The sequence below is a fragment of the Lontra canadensis genome, unplaced genomic scaffold, assembly GCF_010015895.1.
Source record: "Lontra canadensis isolate GAN:19392208 unplaced genomic scaffold, GSC_riverotter_1.0 scaffold109, whole genome shotgun sequence".
In the NCBI taxonomy this organism is placed as follows: Eukaryota; Metazoa; Chordata; class Mammalia; order Carnivora; family Mustelidae; genus Lontra; species Lontra canadensis.
In genome coordinates, this window is record NW_022631103.1 from 6704879 (window position 1) to 6724408 (window position 19530).

General features: G+C 41.5%; 1 protein-coding gene across 1 annotated transcript in view; it reads left to right on the top strand.

The window, feature by feature from the left end:
* PATJ (PATJ crumbs cell polarity complex component) overlaps positions 1 to 19530 on the top strand; it is a 362302-nt gene that overhangs the window by 325629 nt on the left and 17143 nt on the right. The window contains exons 36-42 of the mRNA XM_032839752.1: positions 1317 to 1510; positions 4024 to 4171; positions 5278 to 5364; positions 8809 to 8923; positions 9655 to 9692; positions 14483 to 14605; positions 15341 to 15445. Coding sequence (XP_032695643.1) covers positions 1317 to 1510; positions 4024 to 4171; positions 5278 to 5364; positions 8809 to 8923; positions 9655 to 9692; positions 14483 to 14605; positions 15341 to 15445 — 810 coding nt within the window. The remainder of the gene's footprint in view (positions 1 to 1316; positions 1511 to 4023; positions 4172 to 5277; positions 5365 to 8808; positions 8924 to 9654; positions 9693 to 14482; positions 14606 to 15340; positions 15446 to 19530) is intronic.

Genomic DNA, 19530 nt, shown 5'->3' on the forward strand with positions numbered 1-19530 from the left:
TTCCTGGCCATGACCTGGGCCTATTCTTCCCTTTGGCTCGTTTCCTAGCTGTGACCTTGATGGAGTGACCCATGACTCCCTCCCGTTGAGTCCTCAGCCGTTCTGCTCCTCAGTTTCTCCCTTGTGCTAAATCCACTCATCCACAGCACTGCCTGATTCTCTCTGGGACAGGGGCTCCAGGAACTCATTCTGAGAGGAAGTTGAGGCAGAATAATATAGAGACTAAAGGTGGGAAGACAGTCTGGGTTCAAACTGTGACTCCTCCGTCTGCTTGCTATGTAACCTTCGTCAAGTCTCTTAGCCTTTCCATGCCTTACTTTCCTCGTCTGTAAAATAGTAATGGCACCTATTTCAGAGAGTTGGTGTAAGGATTAAATGACTAAATATTTATAAAGGGCTAATTCACAAGCACTACACAAACGTTTGTTAAGTAAAAAATAAATAAGGGGCACCTGGGTGGCTCAGTCGGTTCAGCGTCTGCCTTCAGCAGACAGATCCCAGAGTCCTGGGATCGAGCCCCGCATTGGGCTCCCTGCTCAGCATGGAGTCTGCTTATCCTTCTCCCTCTCCCCCTGCTTCTGTGCTCTCTCACTCATGCTCTCTCCAATGGATGAATAAAATCTTTAAATAAACAAGTAAAGTAAGTAAGTAAGTTGGCTATGATCTCTGTGTAGCAGACGAGGAAACAGAGTCTTAGAGGTTACACGGCTTGTCCCGATTCACATGATTTGCCAGAAACAGAGCCATGGCTTTCCTCAGTGCTGTTTCCAGGATAGTTTGCCTCTAACTCATGTCCTGTTTGTTCTCACTCAGATCCAGGTTCAGAAGAGTGTACCTGAAGGGGATTTTGACACTGTGGAAAGTCTCTCATTTCCTTCCTACTTATTCCAAAGTACTTATTGCAATTAAGAGTGAGGATGTCAAATTCAATAAGCAAATGGAGTCTAAAAATGCTGACCAAACACTAATGTTTATTTCCCTTTTGACCTCAGTTAAATGAGCCAGTCAGCCCTTTCCACCCGTCCTGCTCCCTCTCACCCTCCCTCCCCAACCATGTTGATCCCATAGTAAGGTTCACAGCTGTGCAAAATTGCATTATTGTGTGTACTAACCTTTTGGGGGGTGGGAAGAGTATAAGAGTTAACCTCCCTTATATGTGAAACAGCTACTACTACTAGTAGCCACTGCCTTGGTGCCTCGGGAATGCCTGGAAATTTCTAGAGGTTTTTCACTGGTTAGATTAAGGAGCTCAGCAGATAAAGCAGGCATAGAGGGCTCTGCTGTCAGCAGCCCATCTCAGATGCCCGTTGTTCCAGGTTAATGGGATTGACCTGAGGAGCGCTGGCCACGAAGAAGCCATCACAGCCCTGAGGCAGACCCCCCAGAAGGTACGACTGGTGGTGTATAGAGATGAAGCACACTACAGGGATGAGGAGAACTTGGAGATTTTCCCAGTGGATCTGCAGAAAAAGGCTGGCCGAGGACTGGGTCTGAGCATCGTTGGGAAACGGTAAGGAAATACAAGCTCTAGGACAGATTGGCCTGTCTCCCCGGAGGCCTAGGGAGCCTATGAACACCAGCAGAGAAAGTTTTATGTAAACTAATGACAAGGTTTCTAAAATTAACCTATTTATAAATATTAGAGTGACCTAAGTCATGTTTCAGCGTAAGATCTTAACCAAGAAAAGTGTGTCATATGAAGATAGAACTCAAAACCCAATCAACACAAACTGTATTTGTTCCCATATAGAATAAGAATAGAATCAAAAAGGTTTTTTCAGGGGCACCTGGGTGGCTCAGTCATTAAGCATCTGCCTTCCACTCGGGTTGTGATCCCAGGGTCCTGGGAATGAGCCCCACATCGGGCTCCCTGCTCAGCAGGAAGACTGCTTTCTCCCTTTCCCCTCCTTGTGTTCCCTCTCTCACTATGTCTCTTAATTAATTAATTAATTAATTAATTTTTTTAAAAAAGATTTTTTACCTTGGAGTCCCTTAGCTCTGAGGCTTGCATGAGGTGAATTAAAGCCACCCTAGCCAAGAAACAGTTAATATCAACAGATACTACCATGTGAATTTCATGCTATGTTACCTACAACTAGTTGGTGAGTTTCAAAAATTAGCTGAATAGATATATTTGAGAGACAAATGTAAATTATTCATTACTGTAGTTTTCATTAAGAAAGATGCCCCCAAAAGAATAACTTGCAACAAAAATGTAGGTGGATCCGTTGTTTTGAAGTCTGTGCTGCTTACCCATTTGATGGGCATTATCGAATAACAGTAGTAGGTAAGAGAAGTAAGTAATATCTTGAAACTGCAATTCCAGCTCCTGTGGTTTACTGGTTTTCGATATTTAGTGTGTCTTTATTCCAACAGGGCTGCAAGGTTTCCAGGTGACACCCCAATATGGCCTTAAATGGTTATCAACCATCTTCTTAGGAAGAACTGAAGTTGGTTTTTTATGTATTATGTCTTGTGCCCTCACAGACCTCTGATGGCTAGCCTGATACTTTTTTTCAGCCATCCAAGCCTTTTTTTTTTTTAATTTATTTATCTATTTGACAGATCACAAGTAGGCCAGAGAGGCAGGCAGAGAGAGAGGAGGAAGAAGGCTCCCCGCCAAGCAGAGAGCCCGAGTGGGGCTCCGTCCCAGGACCCTGAGATCGTGACCTGAGCCGAAGGCAGAGGCTTAACCTGCTGAGCCACCCAGGCACCCCATCCAAGCCATTATTAAAATAAAAACATTGGAGACAATTTTTGAGAGCACTGACCTTGTGCCAAGTATCATGGTGTCGTGGTCTCATTCTTCAGTACCATTAAATCATCACTCTGAAAATGCATTTTAAACCAGAAAAGCGGAGACTCCTGTTTCTAAATAAACTCACCACACACCTGACAAAACCTGTGTTGAAGTTTGCTTCCTGGTTGTGACATACACGTGCCTGGGGAGATTCCGCGTAGAGGAATGGTTTTTTACTTTATTGTCTCCTTTTACTTTATTGTCTCCTACACTCTTCATACAGCACTAGTATTTCAGATTGAGTTTGTAAGGAACATTCACACTCCTGAGCCCAGAAATTTCCATTGTGAAGGTTCAGGTGCATAAGCTCTCATGTTCGTGATTCTTTGACTTAGCCGTTTCACAACGGTATCCGTTGCACATTGTTTGCTGTAGCTAGTGAATGACAGTAACCTGTGTCTTCTTTATTAATAGTTTACTTATCATGAAATTGAAGAACATCTGTAGAATAGTATACAGCCCTTAAAAAAAACAGTGAGGAAGCCCCAAGTGCTCATAAAGCCCAATCCGAGGGTGTATCAATTGAAAAAGTAAAACAAAACTGGAAGAAAAAACTCTGGAGAAGAGTATGTGCATGTGTATCTGTTCACACACATATGTGCTGTATGTACGTGCCTTTGCTAATGCATACACAGAATATCTCGAGGAGATACACAAGAAAAAGTTAACATACTGGTTACCTCTGGAAAAGGAACTTGGGGGCTGGGGAACAGAGGTGAGGGAGACTTTTTGACCTCTTTCTCCACTTCCCACCCTCTTGAACTTTGAGACCTACATTTATTTACTCCTCAGACATGTAAATACAGTTAAAACCATAATAAGGGAAGGAATAGAGAGGGTGAGAAACTAGAAGCAGATCCTATGCTAATAATTGAGCTGATCGGTAAGGAAACAACTTGTATATTTTAAGAGTACTTAACTCGACTTTTTAAAGTGAATTTCCATTCCATTTCACTTAAGATTATCCTCTTGCAGAAATGATGCCCTTGGACTGATAGAAATGAATATTACAGTAGGCAACGTAAATATGTGTGAACTCTTTAAAGGGCAAGCACTCTGAGGTTTATCATGTGGGAAGTTAGTGGATATTACTGGATGAGACGGTTTGGGGGGACCCTTATTCCAAGCTTTAGGATTTAGTGAAACTATAGAATGTCGGTAATCGCAGACGGACTCAGGAATACTAAACCATGCCATTCCCTGCTGCTTGGTGGTGTCTACAGAAATGGAAATGGAGTGTTTATTTCTGACATCGTCAAAGGTGGAGCTGCAGACCTGGATAGGAGACTGATTCAGGGAGATCAGATCTTATCTGTGAACGGGGAGGACATGAGAAATGCCTCACAGGAGACGGTGGCCACTGTCCTCAAGGTGAGTCTTCCGGGTGCTGTCGGCCCGGCTGGTATAACTGAAGTCCAGAGGGAACCGTTCTAATCTAGCTTGGTGATAAAGTGGGTTGACTTTATGCTAACTCTAGTTTTCACGAGAGCGCCAATCTCTGGTTATTTTACCCCATCATAAATAGCTTTACAAGAAAGCTGTTATATTGACTAACAGGACTGACGAGAAACCTCTTGGAGGATTTCTGAGCTACTTTCTCTGCTAGTGAGAAACCAGGTACCCATGATTACCCTCTAAATGCTTTAAGTGCATTAGATGGGGGGTAAGTTCTCCCGGAGTCAAAAAATTCATCCTTCTCTCTCTAAAGCTATATTGTCATGAATGTACCAAATTCAGCTTTTATTGCTGGAGGGACCGTTAAAGATTATCTAGACCAATTCCCGTTTCACAAATGAAGTTTGAAAAAGTAAAGCAGGGTGTCCAGGATGACAAGGATCTGCTTGAGTGGTTTTCCCACCACCGACACAGTTTCTCACCGAAGTTGTAGCGGCTAGGTTCAGAATTCCCTTCCAAGTGTCTCTGCCCCATGGACACAACCTCCCTTGGAGGAAACTGATTAATAAAAATTCTTGTAAATTTCCATTCAACTGTAACCAGCTGCATCTCACACTGTTTCACAAATAGCTGTGGAAGCTTTTACAAAGACAAATGAACCTTGTTTATTTTAAAATCCGGATTTCCTAATATAGTCAGCTATGAGTTACGACTTATGAGGGAATTTGTTATTTGTAAATTATCTCTATGATTTTTCTGTCCTCCGTTCACCACTTTTTCTTCATTATTTCACTGCTTATGAATACTTTCATCAGAAGGGAGAAGGAAGAGGTGAGTTGAAATGTAATCCTCTTACCATAGTTAAAGAAGTCATGAAGTTATGAGGTGAATACCATGGAGTTGATGAATTTTTGTTATTTTGTGTGGGGTTTTTTTTTTTTTTTTTTGATTACTGATTTACCTTTATCCCCTCTTGCTTTCACCACCCATTTACAGTTCTTGGTGCAGAGATGAGTGGAAGCTCTGCCATGATAATTTAGAACGTGAATGCTGTTTCTCACCTCTCTTCTTGTCCTCCCAAGTGTGCACAGGGGCTGGTGCAGCTAGAGATTGGAAGACTCCGAGCTGGTTCCTGGACCTCCTTGAGGAAGACCTCACAGAATAGTCAGGTTGTTGATGGCTTTGCGTCAGACTGACTCACTCACCTATCCCCACTGGGAGAAAGCCCCCCATTTCATAAATGATTGGAAATAATGTGTACTAGACAGCATATTCACAACACCACGTTCAGTGCATTTTAATGTGTTTGAAATAAAAATGAAAGGTGGAATGGAAATTTGTTATTATTCATTAATCCCTAGATTTTTCTCTCCTTTATTGCTCACCAGTGTTTCCTTAGAACCACTTTTCTCGTCCACTAGTAGTTCTGTATTGCCTTCACATGCATGCATGTACACAGCTGTGTTTATTTAAAAAAAAAAAGAAAGAAGCAACATCTGGTGGCAATTTGACCCTCATTAGCACAACATTGTTCCATTCATTCAATTAAATATTGCTATAAAGTTAACTTGTGAATAGCCACTCACACATGCTGAGGGCAATTAATGGCATATTCCTAAGAGAGCGAAGTATAGGGGGTTCTCCTCTGAGTGGGAGGCCTTAATGGGTGATATTTTGTAGGTCAGCAAACATCTTATGTTTATTTGCAAGGCTGATGTAAGTGCCACTTTTTGTTTTTAACAAAGTATATTTCAAAGTTTGGGGTTTTAGTTTTGTTTTCATTATAATGGCTGACAAAATCAAGATGGTAGACTACATGTTTGTCCCATTTGGTACATAATGAAACTGTAGAAACTTAGCTTGTGACCTCCATCTCCTTTGTGAGTTATAGATGGGCCTTTTTTTTTCTTTTTTTTTTTTTTTTTTTTTTTTGAGGTGAAAAGCATAAGTTTTGGTCTTCTCCCTGGTTGCCTTAGACTTAAAGCCTCTCCAAAGCTTTTGTTCAAAAGTCCTTCTGAGTTTGTGATTAGTCCACAGGTGTTTCTGGAATGCTATGAACCGCCTCCTTTGCTTCACTGGTGTTAGAAAATGGGTAAAGAAAAATACCATTGTTCAGCTAGGATCGCAGACTAGCTGTCTTAGAGAATCTGCAAAACATTGAAACCCAGTAAACATCATGTAAGCTTAGAATATGTTTTCTCTTTCATTTCTGGCCAGTGCAATGAGCAGCAAATATCATGGGCACTAAGACTCAGAGCTGTGGTGGGACTCCAGACACAAATGGTTGATGATGAGTCTGAGCAGACTTGTATTAACAGTGGAAACTTAAGATGCAAAAATAGTTGTCTCGGCTTCTTTCTTAGTGGAAGGTTCGCTTGTTGAGGGATTTCACTAAAGCCTTGTTGTACACAGGTTAGAATTCTGACTGAACAATACTGGGGATAAAATTTTTCTTCCTTGGAGAATATGGGAGGGTACCACAGAGGAGGCTCCATTGGATCTCACTCCACAAGGAGTTTGACAGATTGAAAAGAGGGAGAAGGGATCCCAGACAGATGGAATAGCATATGCAAAATCACAAAGGGATACAAAGAATTCCAACATTTTAAGAAAAGTTTGAACTAAAGGATGAGGTAGTAGATAGAACTAGATTTCTGTCCTTGAGGAACATGTGTAAGAACGTCTTAGTGATTAATAAAGTTCACACTCAGGTTAAATATAGAGCTAACAAATTTAGAAGCTCTATTATTAAATGTCAGTAAAACCATCATCACTATTTAGCTGATCTATGAACATGAGCTGTCCTATTTTGGAAACCTAAGACAAAGTATCAAACACTTTTATCTAACCTTCTTGCACAGAATTTTTACCATTGGGGGTAGAAGTTTAATTCAGTTTTAAGAAAAATAGTAAATATGTTTTATCCTTACTCTATCCTTAAAATTTTGGCTGAGGTGATATGAGAGTCTGCAGTGATATTTGGCTCATTGAAAGAAGGCTCATAGCCGGCTATGAAAAGGAAATGTCTTCCATTATCCAGAACTGAAGACCAGCCCATGACCTGACCACAGAAAAAGAGGATTCCATACCCAAACATTTCTACCTTCAGACCCTGTAGGGGCACAGATTTCTTTCTAGGCAATTATAAGATGGGGAGGTAAACGTCTTCTTCTGAGGGCCAAGCAGAATTATCATTTGTTAGACTTGGCCTAGAGAAAGTGGGTCTCTTAAGGGGAATCTTCTGTTCTTGGGGCTACCGGGCCTCTTTTTTAAAAAAGTCTTTTCCCACCAACCAGAAAAGAGTGCCTGTATTCTGCAGAGAAAGGTGTGTACGGAAAATCACTTGAGAAATCTTTTCCTGGGATAACTGAGGGAACCCCTCCAGGCACAGTCGATATTTATAAAGGCTGTGGTAAACACATTGTTCTAAGATTTTTTTTAGCAAACATTATAATGTGCTATACTCCCTCAATTCTGAATATTTATTATAGCACTATTGATTTAAATCCTATCCTTTCAGGAAAATACAGAAAACACTCCTTTAAATATATAAACCCATTGTGAAGTGTATGATGTCTGTAACTTACTTGAGATGAATTTTTAAAAATTGGTGAATAGATGAGTGGTTATGTGATAAAGAAAATCCAGCAAAATATTGATGGTGGGATCTAGGTGGCGTGCATATGAATGTCTACTGTATAAGTCACCTTTTCTGTATGTTTGAATATTTTCATATTTAAGGAATCAAAATATTAACTTGCATCATAGAACTAAGGAAATGGACCAAATTATAATTTATCAGATTATAATTGTGATCTTAGGTTTAGCTTAAAATTTTGAGGCAATTAAGCATAACCTTGATAATTTGGTAGAAAACGTTCTTTATTCATTATTGGTTACTTTTTGGGTGAGGAGGTTTACATTATTTTCTGCATTGGAAAGGTCCTCCACTGTGTATATGATTCTTATTGACTAGCTACTAGCCGTACATGACTATAAAATGTAGACCTCAAATATATACTTAAATGAATAAAAGGACAATAATGGAAGTGTAACAGATTGGGTTCAGTTACCACTGACTCCAGGAAAATCTCTGAGAAAAAAAATTTAACCCATTCTTAAATAATATATTCCCTTGCTATTTGCTGCTTTCTCCTATAACTGAGGAGAAAGTTTCTTTTAGTCAAGATTTTATGATAGTTATTTTAGCAAAATAGATCATGTAGTTTGGGTAATAAAGTAATAAATGTTGACTATAGCCCCAAGTGACATGTAGTGCCATTAACTGAATTATATATAAACACTAAAAATCTAGGAAAATTTTTTTTATTTTGTGGGGAGCAAGAAAAGCTTAAATTATTGCATGTTTTCTATCTTGATGATTGAAACCATATATAAAAGCTCATATAAGAGGGAAGGCAATGGAAAAATGTCAAATGGGATTGGGCTAGAGAGGTAAGAATGTGAGTAGGGGTCACTTCTGTTTTCTCTTTTAGCCTCTACAGAATTTTCTGTCACGTGGTTATGGCTACTTAAGTAATTAAAATATTAAGTCTGAATTTTTAAGACCAAGTCAGTGTCTGAGCACAGCTGACTACGGGCTTTCTTTCCAGGGAAGCCAACACAGCACCCACAGCAGCTTCCATCCCTCCCTGGCTCCTGTCATCACCAGCCTGCAAAACCTGGTTGGCACAAAAAGAGCTCCAGATCCTTCCCCCAAAAGTTCAGGTATGACTTGGACACACCTCCAGCAAAACCATCCTGTGACCCCAATTTTTTTAAATAATAATATTTTTAAAAACAATTTTTCACCCTCAATTCAGATACGTTGAAATCTTCAAATATGTGCACCTAAGCCCCAAGCTTGATGAAAAGCCTGTTCTAAAGGAAGGAAAGCCGTAGAGACTCATTTTGGGAATGTGCCTTTAACTGTACACAAATCACGTGAAAAACAGGAAAGCTGAAATCGAAGCTACTTCATAAAGGAAAACTATTTCCCAAAGAGAAAAATTTCAAATGACAGGTCACTTGAGGAAAGTCAAAAACATATATACCTTTGCAGTTGGGGCAAGGCAAGGGGTCTTTTCAAGCCTCTCCTTGAGGAGAGGCTTGTTTTCTGTTAAGGCAGGAAAATGTACAGTGACACAAAAATAGCCCATCCCCCAAACCATTTAGGCTCATATCCTGGGCAGCTGCTGGTACCTCCCTCAGCTTCTGTCGGACCACGTGGTTATGACCACATCTACCTCAGACAGAGGGCCTCTTAAAATAGCCCCTAACCAATAGTTGCCAGTTTGGATTTTGAGAAAGTATGTAATACCTATTTGTATTCTCTCTTGAAAGACCTAGAAAATGATACTATTTTCTTAATAGTAATATTTTTATAGGAGAATATTAAATCCTAGCTGTGTTATCTCTTTATTTTAAAAAGTTAATTTGTGTTGCTTCATTATTTATAGGTACAGATATGGGACCAAGGACTGTTGAGATCGTCAGGGTAGGTCGTTAATTTTGCTATTTTTCTGATTTGTGTTCTATTTCCCTTAAAATGTGTATTTTCTCCTCAGTACAATTTGTTCGATTGATAGTGTGCTCTTTTAAGTTACTGAAGGCGATAAATGGTCTGTGTTAACATAAACAGACTTAGGAAAATACCGTAAAGACACAGAGAGAACTCTCATTGTGAATATTTTGGTATTTTTTTCCACTGTGTTTTGTGCATGTGTTTAAGTTTTATGAAACAAACCAAAGAAAAAAAATGGTATCATATTAAACATACTTTGGTAGCTTGTCTTTTTCACCTTTTTTTTTTTTTAAGACCTTATTTATTTATTTATTTTTAAAGATTTATTTATTTATTTATTTATTTGTCAGAGTGAGCACAGGCAGATGGAGAATCAGGCTCCCTGCTGAGCAAGAAGCCCTATGTGGGACTTGATCCCAGGACGCTGGGATCATGACCTGAGCCGAAGGCAGAGGCTTAACCAACTGAGCCACCCAGGCATCCCTAAAGACCTTATTTATTTATTAGAGAGAGAGTATGTGTGAGCAGAAGTTGGGGGGGGTGGGAAGGAGAGTATCTCAAGCAGACTCCACGCCAAGCATGGAGCCTGATGTGGGACCCGATCCCAGGACCCTGAGATCACAGCCTAAGCTGAAATCAAGAGTCAGACACTTAAACAACTGAGCCACCCAGGTGCTCCTGTCTCCTTCACTTTAAAGGATGAACTTTTAACCATGCTAGTATTTTTTTTACAGCACACATCCTGATTTTTATCCATTGCATAGTATTCCATCGTATAAATGTGCTATGCTTAAATCAACTTCCTCCTACTAAACAATTAGCACATTTCTCAACTTTTGCTCTTTTATTTTTTTTTAAGATTTTATTTATTTATTTGACAGACAGAGATCACAAGTAGGCAGAGAGGCAGGCAGAGAGAGGAGGAAGCAGTTTCCCTGCTGAGCAGAGAGCCCGATTTGGGGCTCCATCCCAGGACCCTGGGATCATGACCTGAGCCGAAGGCAGAGGCTTTAACCCACTGAGCCACCCAGGCGCCCCTCAACTTTTGCTCTTTTATAGCAACATCTTTGTTTTTCTTTTTCTGTCTATATCATGGGTAATTTCCTGAGGACTCATTCCTAGAAATGCAGTTGTTAAGTCAAAAGCCACATTTATTAAAGGCTTTTACACATATTGCTAAATCACCTTCTTGAGAAGATTGGGTGAGTTGTATTTAAATTCATAAAGTTGTCGATCCTGATTTTCAGACTCCTGTGTGATATCCAGAATATTGGAAAGTACTTTTATTTTGATCACTTTCAACCCTTAAATTTGGGATTCAAGAAGTACTTACAAAGAAATGATGACCTTGTTATAATCATGGTTCAACTGCAGTGAAGAGATAACCCAGCACAGCTTAGTTCTCTGGAATCAATCATCGCTGTGTTTGAAGGCTCTCTACCATTTATCAGCTCTGTGACCTTCAGCAAATTATGCAGCTTTTCTCATCTGTGGCCTGGGGATGACAACACTTACCTCACAAGGTCAATCTTACTGTGTGGATTAAGTGAGATAATGCAAGTAGTGTACTTAGCATAGTACCTAGTGTGTCCTAGATGTCCAAGAAGTGGCATCCGTTATTACTAACTACAGTTTGAAGTAAATCTCCTTCATTGTTCCTAGTATCTTTCCACCAAGGGATAACTCAGATGTTCCTATGATGGGAAAGTTAAATCTGCCAACATGTACATAATTATGGATAAATTATGAAAGCATTATGATGGATTTCAAGAAAGCCAAATTATTCCATAAATTTCTCCTCATTCCAGGGTTTATAAAATATCATTTTATAGGGGTGCCCGGGTGGTGCAGTTGGTTGAGCTTCTGACTCTTGGTTTCAGCTCAGATCCCGATCTCACAGCAGTGGGGTCGAGCCCCATGTTAGGCTCTGAGCTCAGCAGCAAAGTCGGCTTCAGTCTCTTTCTCCCTTTCCCTCTCCTTCTCCCACTCAGGCTTATAAATGGGTAAATCCTTTTTAAAAAATATAGATAGATAGATAGATAGATATAGATAGATAGCTAGATATAATTTTGTTTCTTTAGTCATTTCAGCCACCTTTTTTTTTTTTAAAGATTTTATTTATTTGACAGATGGAGATCACAAGTAGGCAGAGAAGCAGGCAGAGAGAGAGGAGGAAGCAGGCTCCCTGCTGAGCAGAGAGCCCCATGCGGGGTTCAATCCCAGGACCCTGGGATCATGACCTGAGCCGAAGGCAGAGGCCTTAACCCACTGAGCCACGCAGGCGCCCCTCAGCCACTTTTTTTTAAACAGGTTTTTATAAAAGGGCTTGCTTCCAGTAACCATATTCTTCCAAACATGTTCCAAGCAGAAACTTTTGTGATGAAACACATCTTGCCATTTTGCATGCATTGCTTTACTATTGATACCTTCAAAAAATATGACCTGAGCCAAAGGCAGTTGCTTAACCAGCTGAGCCACCCAGTAGCCCTGTGGCATGAGGTTGGTTTGTTTGTTTGTTTGTTTGTTTTAAAGATTTTATTTATTTATTGGACAGACAGAGATCACAAGTAGGCAGAGAGGCAGGCAGAGAGAGAGAGAGAGGAGGAAGCAGGCTCCCTGTGGAGCAGAGAGCCCAATGCAGGGCTTGATCCCAGGACCCTGGGATCATGACCTGAGCTGAAGGCAGAGGCTTTAACCCACTGAGCCACCCAGGTGCCCCTGTGGCATGAGTTTTTAAAGCTTTTTCATATATGGTTTTTGTTGTCATTTGTTCTTTTCCCATCTTCAAACTTTATGAGGTAAAATCTTTGAAGCACACTAAGCTGTGTATATTTTTAAATAATCAATTAAAACGCCAGGAGTCTTGCTACTATATAAGCCCCTTTACCCCACCCACACCACTAATATTTATGCCATAGTCTTCATATGTTTACATTTACATAAACTGAGAACCCCACCAAACAATGCTATAATTTTTACTTTCAACCATCCTGCAATTTCATTATTTATTTATTTACTTATTTGAGAGAGAGAGAGAGAGAGAGAGAGGGCATGAGCAGAGGCAGAGGGAGAAGCAGGCTCCCCGCAGAGCAAGGAGCCCGATGCGGGCTTGATCCCAGGACCCTGATCATGACCGGAGCCAAAGGCAGACGCTAAACCATCTGAGCCAGCCAAGTACCCCATCCTGCATATTTTAAAGAACTGAAAAAAAAATGGTCACAATTTTTTTGCCTACTGAGTAGTTTAGGATTTTATCCTGGACCCCAGGAACGTTACGCTGTGTAGATTCCGAAAAGTGTTGATGTTTCTGGTTTAGCAGGCAGGCAGTGCATTCGGGTTCAGACTGCGAGTTCGGTCTCATCTTTCTGGGAGCCATGGTTCACCTCCCAGCTCAGGTCTGTGTGGGTCTGTCCCTCACATGAGTGGCTTAGAATGAAGCCAGAGACTTCTGTGGCTCCCCTTCTTCCCAGGCTGTCTACTCCAGCTTTCTTCCTTCCTTCTCCAGCCACCGGGGGCTCTCTCGCCTGGTTCCTCTGACCTGTGAGATGGGGCGAGGGAGGCGTCCACAGCAGAGCCTTACACGGTCACCACCTCTCTAGCTCCTTGACGGGGGGTCTCACCCTCAGGACAGAGCAGCCTGGAAGACAAGGGGGAGATCCACCCCCTCCTGCTTTCTCTCCAGGTTTCGGCTCCGCCCACAGTGTGTGTGTCTCTTTACTTTTCTGAAGCCTCAGGTAGTTGTTTTCTGCCCTTGACCGAGTTGTCCATTTTAATCAGCAAGAGAGAGATGCTATAGTTGAGTGAATGCCACCAGGCTGGAGCCAGAACGCCTCCGTCATTCTTTCTGTGTTTTTTTTTTTTTTAAGATTTTATTTATTTATTTGACAGCAATCACAAGTAGGCAGAGAGGCAGGCAGAGAGAGAGGAGGAAGCAGGCTCCCTGCTGAGCAGAGAGCCCGATGCGGGGCTCGATCCCAGGACCCTGAGACCATGACCTGAGCCGATCCCAGGACCCTGAGACCATGACCTGAGCCGAAGGCAGCGGCTTAATCCATGAGCCACCCAGGCTCCCCTTTCTGTGGTTTTTAAAACACTAACCTTGTGGTACGAATGTGAGGAAAACCTGGGTGAGAGCCAGGATCACTTCGCCAGGGTCCAAGTGAACCAAGCTGCCTCACTTCCTAACCTTCGCGAACGCTTTCTGCCGCGTGTCCCTTCTCTCTGCGGACTCCCTTACCACTCCAGCGGGCGTCCTCTCAGAGCCTTTGTTGTAAGGCAGCCGTACAGCTCCTGAGAGCCAAGTGTGTTTGTTCACACCCAGAAGAGCATGATATGTGTGGCAGTTTAATCATAAACACCATATGAGAACATACTTGCCAAGTCTGCATCGAAATTGGCCACTAAACTGAGCAGTAACATAGGGTTGTTTTGTATTTTTTTGTTGTTGTTTTTACTCCTACTGTTGCCTTTTATTGAGCCTCTTCTGTAGGCTAAGACTGCACTCTATCATCTCATTTAATCCTTAGACCAACATAAAGATGCAAACTCTATGAGGTTAAAGAACCACCTTAAGACCCTCCCCACCCTCAGCTAATTCAGCACTTGAGCTGAAAACACAGGTTTCTTTCTGACTCCAAAGGTGCTTCTCTGGTGTTGCCTTGGCCTCCTGCATCATGGAAGGATTTTGTTCAACAGCTCTCTGGGAGCAGTCAGGTTGTGGTTTTTTTTATTAAATATATGAGCGCCATGTTTTCCTTTTTTAGGAGCTCAGCGATGCCCTTGGAATCAGTATTGCTGGAGGAAAAGGAAGTCCCTTAGGAGATATCCCCATATTTATTGCCATGATTCAGGCCAGTGGTGTGGCTGCACGTACCCAGAAGCTTAAGGTAAACAGAAGGAAAATGGTGAAGTGATTACAGCGTGTGGTGGGAGACAAAGTTGCAGCCATGGGCACTTTATTTTAAAGTTGGAATTCCAACAGAGACCCACGCTGAGGGCAAAATGCATTGGAGAAAGTTGACACCTAAAATTCATTAGGTCCCTGGGCATATAAAAATATTATTGTTTGTATCAAAGCTTCCCGATGAAGGAAGAAATTGCAGCTCATTTGCAAAGCCTCCCAAACCATTTTTTGCACTTCTTTCCACCCAAAATTTATCTTCACCTGAGAGAGATTTGACCTGAGAATTGTCCTTCAGCCAGAAGAATTAACGTTCTTAATGATTTTTTTTTCCCCAGTGCCCCTTATTCTTAACTTAGGTAGAAAAATAAAGGAGAAAATATTTGGCTTCCTCATTAGAGCTTTATTGAACAGTTAATTTGTGTGCCCCGCTATTACTGGTGAATGGATGTATGCATCACCGCCATTGCCAAAATACAAAAGTGGCCTGCCGTGCCTTCCCCTAATCACATCTGACCCCCTTCTTGTTTCTCTGATTGGTCTGTGTTTGGGGAAAGCCATAAAAATTCCTCATGCTTCTGGAACATGCATACCCAGGAGAAACACAGGCTCTTCACAATAGCCACAAATGGGAAATATGACTTACAAAGAATTTTAAGCATTCTCCTCAAATTTAATTTTTCTTAATGATAGTGATTTTCTACCACTTTTGTACTTCCAGGTTGGAGATCGGATTGTCAGCATTAATGGGCAACCTTTGGATGGGCTGTCTCACGCGGACGTGGTTAATCTGCTAAAGAACGCCTACGGGCGTATTATCCTACAGGTACTGCCATCAATGGGACGCGCAGCTGCGCGAGGCAGATAAGTGGCGTGCAAAAAAGATTGAGCGTCACTGGCAGTAGGCATCACCGCCCAGCGGGGTGCTTGCTGATGTGAATTATGAAGGTTGAAAGCAAGAAATTATTATTTTTATTCAGAAATTCTTTAATGCCACCCATACAGGCAGTGAGCATGATTATATGAAAGCATAACAAGGGGAGAAAAATTACTCTTTGCTTCACATGATGAATCAACAAGGCTTTTAGCTTCCAGCATTCTTTTGTAAATCAAAGTTTGTGAGGAATAGGAAATGATTTCTTTTCTTATGCCCAAGAACTGTTACCGAACTGCTCAAACACAATTTCTTCCACCCCCTTTATAGGAAGGGAAAAATACAATGCTCTTTTTCCCCGTAGCATAAATGATGGCCAACGCTGTTAAATTCTCACTGTGTGGTTGTCATCAAATGAGGCAGACAATTATTTATCAGCTGTGGTCCCCAAGTTTATTGTCCAGATGCACAGGGAAATATAACAGAAAGTAGAAAGGAGGTGTGCTGTTCATCAGCCCTCCTTACAGTTCAGCCCTCCACATGTCTCTGAGATTGAAACGGGGCAGTGAGAGGTATGATACTGCAGTGAGTTTTGCTAATGAGTTTCTTCCAAAATGTATGATTATAATCGCCGCACTTCTGCAGGTAGTATTGAATGGTTTACCTGTGAAAAGAATAAAACCCACCATTTAGTACCTTAGAGATGGCTCGCCAGCCCCTCAGATCCTTCTAGCCTTCAAATAATTTCCGGGGGGCGTCTGGCTGGCTCAGTCAGTAGAACATGAAGCTCTTGATCTCAGGGTTGCAAGTTCGAGCCCCACCTTGGGTTGGGTGTGGAGATTACTTAAAAATAAAATTTTGAATATAATAATAACTTCAAACTGAAAAGCCATTGCATTGGGGGAAAACCAGCTTGTGGTGCTTAACTCTCACATCTCAATGGTCTAAATCCGAAAGGCCAAAACAGACATTATGAAAGTAAACAGTGGGGCACCTGGGTGGCTCAGTCAGGTAAGCTCCCACTCCTGATTTCAGCTCAGGTGACAATCTCAGGGTCATGGGTAGAACCCCATATGTTGGACTCCGCACTTAGCAGGGAGTCTACTTGGGATTCTCTCTCCCCCTCCCGCTGCCCCTCCCTCTTCCAAAATAAATAAATACTTAAAAAAAAAAAAAAAGGTAAAGTACAGCATGTATGAAGGGGATCGTAAAAATACTGTCAGTAGTTTCAAGGGAGTTTATGCGATAGGCCACATACTATTCAGTGATTTGGGTCCCTGGGTTTCTGCGGAGCACAAAACAGAACACTGTGTGGACTGGCTGTAGAGTCAGCTTCCCCTCTGCTCCTAGTCCTCACTTTCAGTGGACCTTATGCTGCAGCCTCACATTCCTCCCTCCACCCCATGTGAGTTCTTGGTCAGATCCTGTGCCGAGCCTTGCTTTTTCTTGTTTGCCCGCTTGCTCTTCCTTCGAGTTATGCTGACCCCTAGAGGCCTAAAAGTGCAACTCCTCAGTCTCTGACTGCAGACCATTAGTTACACGGAATTTTAAAAGGAAATTACTTGAACCAATAACTTAATGTCAAGACAAAAAAAAAAAAAAGTCTCCCTTAGCAAAATCAGATATTACCAGTATTTTCATACACCAGTGTAATTTGTACGGCACCACCTTCTTCACAAAGAAATGAGAAGCCACAATGCAAAACTAGCATTAAATGACAATGCACTCAAACTCTCCCATGCGGAATTAACACGTCACTCAGTCAGATTGCTACTGTTCACATACCTTAGAAAGAGTTCCTTATTTTTCCTATTTCTGTATTTTAAGGAAATGACATTTGGTTTAAAAATGCTCTCTTGCCTTAATCACATTAATGGGTAGTGTGATTTTCTAACCTGTGTTATTAGAAGCTTAATGGAATCCATTGGGATTATAATCTACACAGTTATGGGTGTGGAGCATACGTGCTGCCAAAGGCTTTAGACAGAAAACTCTTATGTCCTGCGTCAAATGCCTTTCAGTTACATAGCGTATTTGCCTCAATTAAAGCAATGTGCAGGGCACCTGAGTGGCTCAGTGGGGTAAGCCTCTGCCTTCAGCTCAGGTCATGATCTCAGGGTCCTGGGATCGAGTCCCACATCCGGCTCTCTGCTCAGCAGGGAGCCTGCTTCCCCCCCCCTTCTCTCTCTCTGCCTGCCTCTCTGCCTTCTTGTGATCTCTCTGTGTCAAATAAGTAAATAAAATCTTTATAAAAACAATGTGTATATAGTACCAGCAGTACAGTTATTACAGCTGACTTGCCACTGGGTAATTATTTTTATTGTCAGGTGAGCCAGCCCATTGGCTGAGCGGTAGAGAAGGTTAGGTAATTGTGTCTGTTGATGTGTAAAAGACTTACGAGGGTGTATCATGCAAAGCAGTCAGCAACTGCTGGTTGCACAGGGAAGATTAAGGTCTGAATCAGCATACGGCAGGATGGTGCAGGGGAAAGAGTGGATGAGACAACCAACACTTCCAGAAGCTTCTTCCCACAGTATAAATTGCTGTCTCTGGGTGTTAATAAGAGGTAGATTTTACTGCCCTTAAAGTCGGATGGTTTCTTATTCTCAATGATAAATTGGTCAGTGGAGATGGATGTGGCTACATGGTGTCATTTTAAATGTTCCTAATTATATTTGCTTTTCTAGTCTGATAGTTTTGTCTGGTTAAGCTTTTTTATCTGTAGAATGACCATGAAACCTTTTTTGGGCAAAATCCAGTAACCCAGACTCTCTGCTAGAATTTTTTTTTTTGGTACATCTTTGAGAACACAGAAGATAAAAAGAGCACATTAGAGATTTTTATCACTAAAGGAACTTGTGAGGCTTGTTTTGGGCCCATTAAGAAATTTTGCAAACATTCAAGAGTGTAGCAGAATGGGTGGATTGAGGTAGCACTAACTGAACTAAGGGTATGGTAAGAGGATGTTGGGAGAGAACATTGTAGTTGGAAATGTCCAGTAGGCAGAGGAAATGTACTGCCAATACTCAGGGAGACTTCACTGCTGGGAACAGTAAATAAAGCCAACTGAGACATTTCAATGTCTCAATGTCAGCATCCCCACTACCTGGCATGTTATATATCATAGATACTGATTGAATAAATGAATGAAAACAGTGGTGACAAAGATAGGACAAAGGCTTGGAGTCAACACCAAGTAGGGAAGGCAGGAGAAGAGAGTCTGAAATCAGGGAGATTCATTAAGCATCTGTCTACAAAGTATTTTGGGAGGCCCTTTGGGGACATACTTCAGACCACCAAAAAAAAAAAAAAAAAAAAAAAAACTGGGCACCTGGGTGGCTCAGTGGGTTAAAGCCTCTGCCTTCGGCTCAGGTCATAATCTCAGGGTCCTGGGATTGAGTCCTGTTTCGGGCTCTCTGCTCAGCGGGGAGCCTGCTTCCCCCTCTCTCTCTGCCTGCCTCTCTGCCTACTTGTGATCTCTGTCTGTCAAATAAATAAATAAACAAACTCTTTAAAAAAAAATGATATAAGAGGGTCCAACTACTAGTTTGGAGAGAGAGAGAGATGTGTCATATTTATTAAGATAATATAGAGAGAACAGTGACTTCTTTTTGAACTGTCAGTTGAAAAATGGAAGAGAAAAAAGACATGGAATTAATTCAAGGGATCCAATATCTAACAGATGGGAGTTGCAAAAAGAGAAACAGAAAAATAAGAAATAAAATAAGCCTTATCTAAAGGCCCATGAGCCAGTTAGCAGGATAAATACCTATATACATTCTAAAACTTCCAAAGAGAAAAGTATAAGCTACTTACGAAAGAACAGGAGATTCAAATGGCACCTCTTTTTCAGCAGTGTATTTCTGAGAAAATTACTTTAGGAGGGTACTCCAGTAAAAGAGCAGGTAAGAAAGAGGGAAGCCAATGGATTCAATGCTAAGAAACGTAGAAGTCCCAGGACAGCTACATACCAAGCACAGAGAATAACTTGCCCAAATTGGAGCAGGGGGAGAAGACACTCTAAGAGAAATGCCTCT